General features: G+C 38.6%; 1 protein-coding gene across 5 annotated transcripts in view; it reads right to left on the reverse strand.

Annotated features, from left to right (window-relative positions):
- Positions 1–9,808, reverse strand: part of CEP135 (centrosomal protein 135) — a 32,059-nt gene extending 22,251 nt beyond the window's left edge. For 3 of the 5 annotated variants that reach the window (XM_027457059.3, XM_027457057.3, XM_027457058.3), the window contains exons 1-10: positions 9,713–9,808; positions 8,530–8,651; positions 7,203–7,367; positions 6,433–6,623; positions 5,775–5,942; positions 5,120–5,261; positions 3,462–3,546; positions 3,177–3,305; positions 1,170–1,385; positions 591–656 (exon numbers count right to left, since the gene is read on the reverse strand). In XM_027457059.3, the coding sequence (XP_027312860.1) occupies positions 591–656; positions 1,170–1,385; positions 3,177–3,305; positions 3,462–3,546; positions 5,120–5,261; positions 5,775–5,942; positions 6,433–6,623; positions 7,203–7,315 (1,110 nt within the window). In that variant the 5' untranslated portion in view covers positions 7,316–7,367; positions 8,530–8,651; positions 9,713–9,808. Of the gene's footprint in view, positions 1–590; positions 657–1,169; positions 1,386–3,176; positions 3,306–3,461; positions 3,547–5,119; positions 5,262–5,774; positions 5,943–6,432; positions 6,624–7,202; positions 7,368–8,529; positions 8,652–9,480; positions 9,651–9,712 lie in introns of those variants that run through there. The other 2 variants (XM_072037593.1, XM_021267651.4) reach the window with 2 other exon arrangements.
- Between the last annotated feature and the right edge of the window lie 94 nt (positions 9,809–9,902).

A 9,902-nucleotide genomic window follows, 5' to 3' on the forward strand; every position in this document is an offset into this window, starting at 1 on the left:
GTAGCTTAGCAAATGCTGTTTGGTATATATTTCCTACAATTTTGTGCTCAGAGAATATTTTCATATTTTCAAGTTCATTAGAAATACTAAAACAACACACGATATGCAATTAATACACAACCTGCTATACGATGATAAGAGTTTGGTAATGCTGTTATTTTTCATCTGGGCTACTAAACTTTGTTTCTATGTATGCAAGTTGTGCATAATTATTCACATGCTGGTGAAGAGCCAAAGTAGTTCCTCCATTAAGAAAATCCTCTGGGATGTCATTGTTAGTTTGTGGTAAAAATGGTTATGTCAAGGAAGGTACAATTGTGGATATCAGAAATATTACTAGCAAAAGGTATAATAAGGTCACAGTGAAGCATACTGTCTATAGAGCTTTCTTTAAGCTTATTTTTGAAACAATGTGATGTAGCTTCTTTAGCTCTTACATTTTTTACATTAGTTTAAGAGCATTTGAGGATACTATGAAAGTTTTCCTTAAACAATGCATTGGTGAATTTTATAACATATGAAAGAAACATGGATTACAGAATGATAAAAACACTACAAAGAATGCTTGAATAGAAAGTATTTTTACTTACTGATTTAAGCCTTGCTATAGTTTCTTCAAGATCCTGTATTTCACCATCTTTTCTTTCAATTTCTTTCTACAAACCAAAATTAACTTTTACGTTAAAAGTTGCATATCCAAAATAACAATTCCTTTGTTATAAAAAAATAAGCAAATGGATTTTTTTTTAAGAAATAAAGTATTATTATCTCCTTGTAATCTGCCAAAATTTATGTTCACATATCCACTAAAGCTCCTATAAATGGAAAGTACATAAAACTTGCAGCATACACACTCATTTTGAGCACAACTAATAAATGAATTGTTGCGTGACTCTTCTTAGAAGAATAGAACACCCTACAAACACAGGCATCACTCTTGCATATGTCTGTTACTTATCAATAGTTTAAGGTATCTCAGAATTTTGTTTCATACTGAACAGAAGAAGGAAGACTGACTGCCTCTTAACTGAATTAATCTCACACAATACAGTAACGAGACAAAATTGCTGTGATTAATCTTCCTTTAGCCAATAGGTAACTCATTGCAATTAAAAAAAGGTAACCTGAGAGCTAAGCAGATCCTACTCTTGTAAAACATCATTGATTACCTTTGCTTCTCCTATTTCTTTATCTGCAGTCTCAAGTACAATTTCCTTGTGTCTTTCCAACTGCTGTGCCAAATGGTCTATTTCATTCAGTTCTTGACACAGTTCTTCATTTTTATTGCTTAAGTGCACAACCTCACTAGTCACATTTTGTTTAGTGTCCAAGAGGTCTTGGATGCGATTTTCAAGTTCTTTGTTTGTTTGCTGAAGGTATTCAACCTAAAAGATATTTTTCATTAAAATGTTAATGTGTTGTTAAAAATAGATGGCAAAAGCTCCTCCCAGTCCTCTGAAATACAGTATTTCTATATCCATGGTATAAAAAGGATATCCTGTTAAAAATGACTAGATTTTCTATTCTTATAAATTAATAAATAACATGAAAATAATATGATTTTACAGGTGTGCAAGGTGAAGGAATTCATTACTATGCTGTTGTTTACATAGGTTCCAAAGCCTGAATTTTATTCTAAAAACAAAGCACTAAAAAGCAGAGATCCGTATAGAAACCTGTCTTGTGCATCAGTCTGGTAGATACAGGGCACTTAATGTTTCCCTTCATTTCACAAGATGTGAAGACAGTTTCTGCTGTCCAGCTTTCCAGTATATTTGCTAGGCTTAAATTCGCTGTCACTCCTTCACAAAAATGAAGCTTTACAGATCAGATTCCCCAAATCTAGCTTGCCTCCAACATAGGTCTGCACCTTAAACACAACATTTCCAGAAATCCTGCTCTAGAGACATTGTTTTTCCCAGTATACCTTTCCCTGCAAGTATAGGAAAGAGGCAGAGTAGGAAAAAACATCTAAACAATAAATTACACTATGTGAGGAAATGGTATCCTGAAATACCTTGAAAAACGTAACTGAAGTGCTGCACTTCCATCTCCACACAACTTCCCTCAAAACTCCAGAAAGTTTCTCCCGAAAGACAGTGTTGCTATAGGCCCAGAAGACAGCCTGAGCATTCCCATAGCCATAAATGCTACTATGCAGAGATATCCATCTGTTTGTACTCAGAGAGTAAAAGTGGTATGCTGGCACTGAGCCTGAACAAATAGCCTCAATGGCCCAAAATCAGCTCTGTGAAGCTCTGGAAACACAGCATATACACCTGGGCTCACTCTTGGTACAATCAATATGTCATCAGCACAACTCACTAATTCAGTATCACTTTCCTGCTTTGGCAGGGGGTTGGACCTGATGATCTCTCAAGGTCCCTTCCAACCCCTACAGTTCTGTGATTCTGTGAATACAGCAGTACTGCTTCCAAGTCATTGCTCATACCAGATTTTTGCAGCACTGCTAATAAGCTCTGCAGCCTGGCTCTGTGTGCCACTGTACATCACATACAAACACTATACAAATGGTATACGGATGGTATAAATCCAGAGATGGACTATACTTGATCTGTATTCCTGCCTGCCTTGTATTTGTTTTGGAAATTCTCATTTTGAGACCAATATCAAATGCATGCTAATACACACATTAAACACAAACATCTTTATTTTAAGCTTATCCTTTCCTTACAAGTCTGCGTTGGAGTAAAGGTGAGAACCATTTGAATTAAAGATGATTCCTTGCTACCCAATGAGATTATTTGCACGACTACTCCTCTTCATAAGTAAGTATTACCAATCTTAGTTCCTAAAAACATAAATGGAACATATGCGCGCACACAAAAATTTTCTGAAGAAAATAAGTACTTTTAAACTTTGCCAAAACAGGGTATCAAATGTCCTGAATACTCTCAGATTAACATTACTATACGCAGATGTGAGTTCATAGAATTATTTACAACAGAAAAATAGGCTTTAAAAAACAAGAAATGAAATTTATTTAGAGAAGGAAGACTACCACCTGAAAAATAACACAAGCTAAATTGGTTGATTTTATACCTAAGAGTGATTTTTTTAAAAAATGACCTAAAAGTTGTTGGGTTTTGTTGTTTTCTTTTAGACTGCTTGTATTTTGTGAAGTTTTGACTAACCAACAGTAATTAATCCATTACCTGCAAATTTAAATGGGCAATAAGCTTCTCATTACTTTTACTTCTCGATTCCAGAGATATAACCTCATGAGAACGACCACCATCCAATGCTAGCATTAGGCGTTCTATTTCTTTGTCTCTAAGCTCAACCTTCAAGGAAAAAAGAATAGCTCAATTTATGCAAGTTATAACAGTTGTATTTCACAACCCCTACAATGCTTTAACAATGAGGTTAAAATAAAATCAATGTCATTTCAAGGGCTACTACAGCCAAATAATTATTAAAAAACACAACTGTAAACATACCTGCTTGCTGTAGTTTTTCATTCCACTTTCAGATATCTCCAGTTTTTCCTGTAGCTCTGTTACTTCTAACTGAAGTTCATGAATTCTGAAATGTAGCAATATACTGTTTGTGTGGATTCACGGAAGAATCATACACACACACAAATTCAATACTAGTATTTTCTCTTTGCTCCTGAATGGAAAAATTTCACTAAAAGAAAACAAAACAAAAAAATAGGAGGAAATTCTTCACTCAAAGGGTGGTGAGGCACTAGAACAGGTTGCCCAGAGGCTGTGGATGCCCCATGCCTGGAGGTGTTCAAGGTGAGGTTGGATGAGGCCCTGGGCAACCTGGTCTGGTGGGTGGCGTCCCTGCCCATGGCAGGGGCTTGGAACTGGATAGTCTTTAAGGTCCCTTCCAACCCAATCCATTCTATGGTTCTATGAAAACACTTTTGTTGATTTAAAATGTTAATTCTGAAGCTGTTGTTTGAGACACTGTGGCAGGTTGAACTTGCTTGGCTGTCAGACCCAACCAGTTCTTCTGTCACTCCCCCTCCTGAACAGGACAGGGGGAGAAAATAAGATGAAAATAAAAGGTCATGGGTTGAAATAAAGGCAGGCCCATTGCTCATCAATTATTGCAAAACAGACTCACCTTGGGGAAGATTAAATTAATTTACTTCGGATCAAAATAGAGTAGGATGATGAAAAACAAAGGCAAACCAAAAGCACTTCCTACTACCACCACTTCTTCCTAGGCTCAATTTCACTCCTTCATTCCTGACTATTCTACCTCCTCCCATACTCAGGCGGTTTAAAAATGGGGGATGCGGTCAGTTCACAACACTTGGTCTCTGCAGCTCCTTCCTCATCACACTTTTCTGCTGCTCCGGCATGATGACCCTTCTATGGGATACCACTTTTCAAAACCTGCTCCAGCGTGGGTTCTTCTTCATGAACCACAAGTCCTGCCAGGAGTCTGCTCCTGTGTGGGCTCTCCCTCCACAGGCTGCAGCTTTCTTCAGGGCATATCCACCTGCTCTGGTGTTGTGTCCTCCATGGGTTAACACCATGAATATCTGCTCCAGAGGGCAGAGTAGGGGGACAGCCTGCTCCACCGTGGTCTTCTCCATGGACTTTAGAGGAATCTCTGCTCCAGCACCTGGAGCACCTCTTTCCCCTCCTTCTTCACTGACCTTGGTGTCAGGACAGTTTCTCACATTCTTCTCACTACTCTCTCTAACAGCCACTGTGATTTTTTTTAACCTGTTCTTGAATATATTCTCACAGAAACACCATTAGATTGGCTGGTGGGCTCAGCTTTGGCCAGAAGCGGGTCCATTTTGTAGCCAGTTTGCTCCTATACAAAACATTACATCTGGCTTTTTTCCAAGATCCCTCATTTAAAATTCAGTAAAAGAGTAGAACTAGCGTAGAAATTTAAGAGAAAGCCTTTATGGAAATAAGTAGTTTATTAAATATCCTTGCAAATTCACCACAGGCAGCACAGTCAATCACTAAGCAAAAATCCTGGTCAAGAACTATAGTGTTACTAAAATATCTTGAAATAACTTTTTTTTCCCCAGACAGAATTTTAAATGCAGAAAGGGATGCAGAAATCACAGCAGCATGCATTTCATGTTTATGCTTCAAGACTGAAAAATTCTTTAGCTCACCGATTATCTGCCACCTGAAGAAGGTCTGCGATGTAAGGATCCTCTGGCTGAGGAACTGGGTAGGCACTAACGCCCGATGGGGGGACGGGTTGGTCTATCTGCATGCGCTGACGCCTGAATGGAATGTTTCTTTTTCTGCCACCTTAAAAAGCCCAAACCCAGATGCCTATTACTTGAAATTCACAAGGGAGTCTTCTCCTTTTATACTAAATGAAATGTCATATATATTCCACTGCTTCTGAACTGGCACAATGCAAAACTGTAACCTTTATTGTAATAAGTTGATGAAATTTGTACATTTGAGACAACACAACTCTTGCAGGTTAGTATCAGTTTTGCCAAAATTCAGTTTTGAAATAAGGAAACATGCAAAGTCTGCTATAGGTAATCTTTCCCAGTGTGTAAGTCCCTGAATTCTCTACAGCTCAAACTTCTTGGATCTGTTACTGATTCACTTTTCCTCCAGACTAGACAATAACTAAAAGCATTAAGGACCTTTTACAAGAATTATACAAAGAAAGACTTTGACTCTAAAAAAAAAAAAAAAAGAAACACTTAGCAACACAGAGAAAAGCAAGAAGACAGAGAACAGGAAAAGTAAGGAAAGAAAGACAGGAACAGGTTTATTGACAAAAGAGGGAATATTTATACTCACCAGGTGTTTGCACCACTGCTTGCAGATTCTTCTCCTGAAGCTGCTGAATTTTTTCAGTCTTGGACTTGTTCTCTTTTTCCAGACTTTTAATTTTATGCACATACTGGTTATTCAGAAATCTTAAGTCAGCTGCTTCGTGTTCAACCCTCCTTAAGTTGGCCTTCAAATCTTTAAAGGATGGAAAGAGCAATTTTATCTTTCTTGTTCATTATTATTTTTCCTAGTAGCACCAAAATAGGTATTAAAACTAAGCTTATATTCTTTTTTTATATCATGAAGTTTCCAAATACTCACTCACATGTTTATGTATATATACAAACACAAATATGTTTAAACATACAAAAACCCTTTGTAGAATAAAAGCAAATTTAACAACAGTATTTATTTACTTTAAATTAAAAAGTAGCATTTCAAAGTAAGAAAGCATATATTCAAACGTTCTAACAGTTTCATGTTTGATTAAAACAATGATTTGCTGGACCCCAGAAGCTTTTTAATTACAAAAAATATCTGCATACGAGCCTTAATTCATTAAAAGCACTAGAGTCAGTGACCACTCACAAGCATAAGAACAGATATGTGAATCTGCAGATTTGTCCACAATTTTATTTTGACACTGATGGATTAGAAAAAGTATCTTTTTTATTATTATTATTACCTTTAACGTGACGATCAGATTGCTCTTTCAGTTTTAGTATTTCCAAATGTAGTTCATTATTTTCCCTGGTAAGTTTAGCATTCTCTGTCTTATAAGGTTCTAAAATAGCATCATAATTGCTGAACTCTTTTTCGATTTTTCCAGCAGATAATTTTGCACTACGCAGGCTCTCTGTTGTATGAACAAGATCACTAGAATCAAGGAGCATCGGACATGTTAGGAGCGTTTTCAGCCTTTAAACCGCAGATTCAAATATTCATTAGGAGCTTAGAAACAAAACCTGTTGCTCAAGACCACTGTAAAGCACTGGTTTTAGGCAACATGGTTCTCAAGTGTAGAACAAATGGGTTCCAAGAAAAGCAAAGAAAACATTCATGTAAGAAAAACTGGAAGATCATCCACTAGGAAAGAATAGGACAAATATAAAAAATAAAGCTATGGAGAAAACATATCAGGAGTTTACATCTGATAATTCAATAAACTCTCTGTATATCGTAGCACTTCTACCACAGAAAAAAGCAATAGTCAAGAATAAAAATGATCAGAAGGTTACTAGTATTTTTATACTGTTGAGATAACTACAGAGATTAACAGTAAGTAGTTACAAAAATTTCTGCGAACATCAAATTCAGGGATTGAGTCTATACCTATCTGCTAGACACTAGAATGAGACACTCTTTAGATAGAACATTTTCCCTCACGTCAAGAATTAAACAATGCCTCCTATATGATTACGACTTTTTTTCTTTTTATAGTCTCCTTTTGAATACCTAAAAAGCTTTTCCACCAAAGGTAAGCTCTCCAGTCCCAGTGGCTGTCGATAGCCCAGCTGATCTAGACGCTTCCTGAGATTAACGAACTTCCTCTCTGCTGCTGTAGTCATTGTGAACACACCTCCAAAGTGGCTTTTCTAACACCCAGGAAAAATAGACCACCTGTAAAACATCGTCTGTTACAATATTTCTTCATTAAAGCAGGAATAATGCAGAAAAATTAATGGAAAAGTAATTTATTAGGAAATACAGCATATAAGCATGTTCTGAAAATGTAGGTAAACCAAAACAGAATCACTAGGCATCTAAAACACTTTCATAATATTGATATCTTTCTTTTAAAATTAATATTTGCCATGGCAATTAGTTATCTCTTTTTGAGCATTTCCTAATATCTTAAGAGTCCAAACATGGACTTTCCTTTCCGGAACTGAACTCAGAAAAGATCTTTCCATGGGAAGACTAAGAAGTAGATTCTGATTTTTTGAATCATCATGGCATCTTTTACAATCCAAATTGACACATTACCCCCCCAAAAAACATATACTACAATTCACAGATCAGAAGGTTGGTTGGTTTTGTTTTTTTGACTGATTAGTTTTTTGTTCATTTATTATTAATATGATCTAAGAGGGGTCTTAGATCAACACTATGGAATCTGAATCCAGAGGAATTTTTTGCCATAGGCATTTGAAGAAGGAAGTAGTTTTACATCATTAAATACATCTGAATTCAGAGACACTGTAAGAAATCGAAGACAAAAATTGATGCTTCTTAGATGCATGAAAACATCTCCTCGATAGTTAGAAATATTAACTATGTCCATGAAACATCTCGTCTTATGTTTCTTTAGAAGGTTCATTATTAGCTTATTCTTCACACAGGTGAACACCTGAGCAGCCAAACTGCCAATCAGAGAAAGCATTATTTGCATTTTGTATAAAGGGGAAAGAAAATTGACTTATTTAAAACCTGCTGTTTCACAATTCCCCATTTTAAAAAATGTATTAAACAGCTATAAGCGTGTATTTGAAAAGTATTAATGAATAATAAAATGAGAAAACATGCAATTTACTCTCATGTGTGATGCAGAAAAGCAAAATGTCATCATTTCTTAAGAGATTAAGTAGGTCTAGGAGTAGGACAAGATTTGCCAGGTATGCTCAACAAGCGAGAGAAAAATCACCACTCTTAGGAGCATCTGTTCCAAGTGCTACTAAAAGTGCTTCATTCAGGACTTTGAGATATAAAGGAGGAAAGAGCAGTGAAAACACCACCTCACTACACATTGTACTGGGATGGTTAGAGGAGGCAGCACACTTACTTCCACTAAGTGGTAACTATCAGTGGGAAGTCATTCTTGTAAACGCTCTTCGTTCTCCTTTGGCAGCCAAAGATTAAACTGAAAGCGATGATCCTGGTTTTTCTGCAACAATGTTGAGCATTCTGTGTAGAATTCAGGAAAGCAGGGACTGTTAGTGTATCTAGATCTAGTCTCACAAATCCATCTTTCTTACTAGAGAAGCAAGCTGGTAACTCCTGAGCACATCTTTTCCTTTAGAAGAACCTTATCGGTTGAAAAGATTAATCCAAGTGGTTGGGGAAAAAGAAAGCGTTTTTCCATTAATCACATTAGGAGAGCTTTACAGAAGAAACACAGGAAAGATAAGGCTTGGTAGCAGAAGACATAATATGGTCATGGAGCCACACAGAAGAAAGACAAGACTACACAGCCGGCAATGGGACACTAAGAAATTAGCATGGTAAGTTCATATGCAATGAAATTAAATTCTTTGTTGGGTCAGCAACACTAACATCAAGAATTATGAACTGGAGTTTCCAGTCTCAGCTCTGGAAAATACCAAAATTCACGAAGACTCTAAAGACGTTTCTGTTGTGAAAGACGTTCGTGAAGAAATTTGTTCATGTCATGTAACTATTGCTCACAGAGCTCATTCTGCTACAAAGAACTAGTTATGGTTATACCCAAGTGAAAAAGGTGCCATGGGGACCAAGCATAGAATCATTGAGGCTGTAAAAGACCTCACCTGGTCCAACCATCCCCCTACCACCAATGTCACCACCAAACCATGTCCCCGAGCACCACGTCCAGCCTTTTCCTGAACTCCCCCAGGGACGGTGACTCCACCATCTCCCTGGGCAACCCATCCCAGTGCCTGACAGCTCTTTGTGAGCAGAAACATCTCCTCATTTACAACCTGAACATCCTCTGGTGCAACTTGAGGCCATTCCCTCTGGTCCTATCACTGGTTACCTGTGAGCAGAGGCCGACCCCCAGCTCCCCACAGCTTCCTCTCAGGCAGCTGCAGCGAGCACTGAGGCCTCCCCTGAACCTCCTCTCCTCCAGCCCGACCACCCCCAGCCGCTCCTCAAAGGACTCGTTCTCCAGGCCCTCCACCAGCCCCGCAGCCCTTCTCCGGACACACTCCAGGGCCCGGATTCCCCGTTCAGGACCTCCCAGCAGCCGCCCCCCCCCCGCCCCGTACCGTTAGGGCCGTGCCGTGCCGGGGCAGCTCCCGGTTTGAAAATGGCGCGCGGAGCACCCGCCGCTTCCGCCCCGTCACCATGGCAACGCGGCACGCGCCCCCGCCCCCGCCCCCCGCCCCGCCAACCGCCGCCCGCCCCGCCCCTTCTCGCGAGAGCGGCAGATCTCGCGCTGTGAGGGGACGGCGCCCT

Source organism: Anas platyrhynchos, chromosome 4, assembly GCF_047663525.1.
Source record: "Anas platyrhynchos isolate ZD024472 breed Pekin duck chromosome 4, IASCAAS_PekinDuck_T2T, whole genome shotgun sequence".
NCBI classification, from domain to species: domain Eukaryota; kingdom Metazoa; phylum Chordata; class Aves; order Anseriformes; family Anatidae; genus Anas; species Anas platyrhynchos.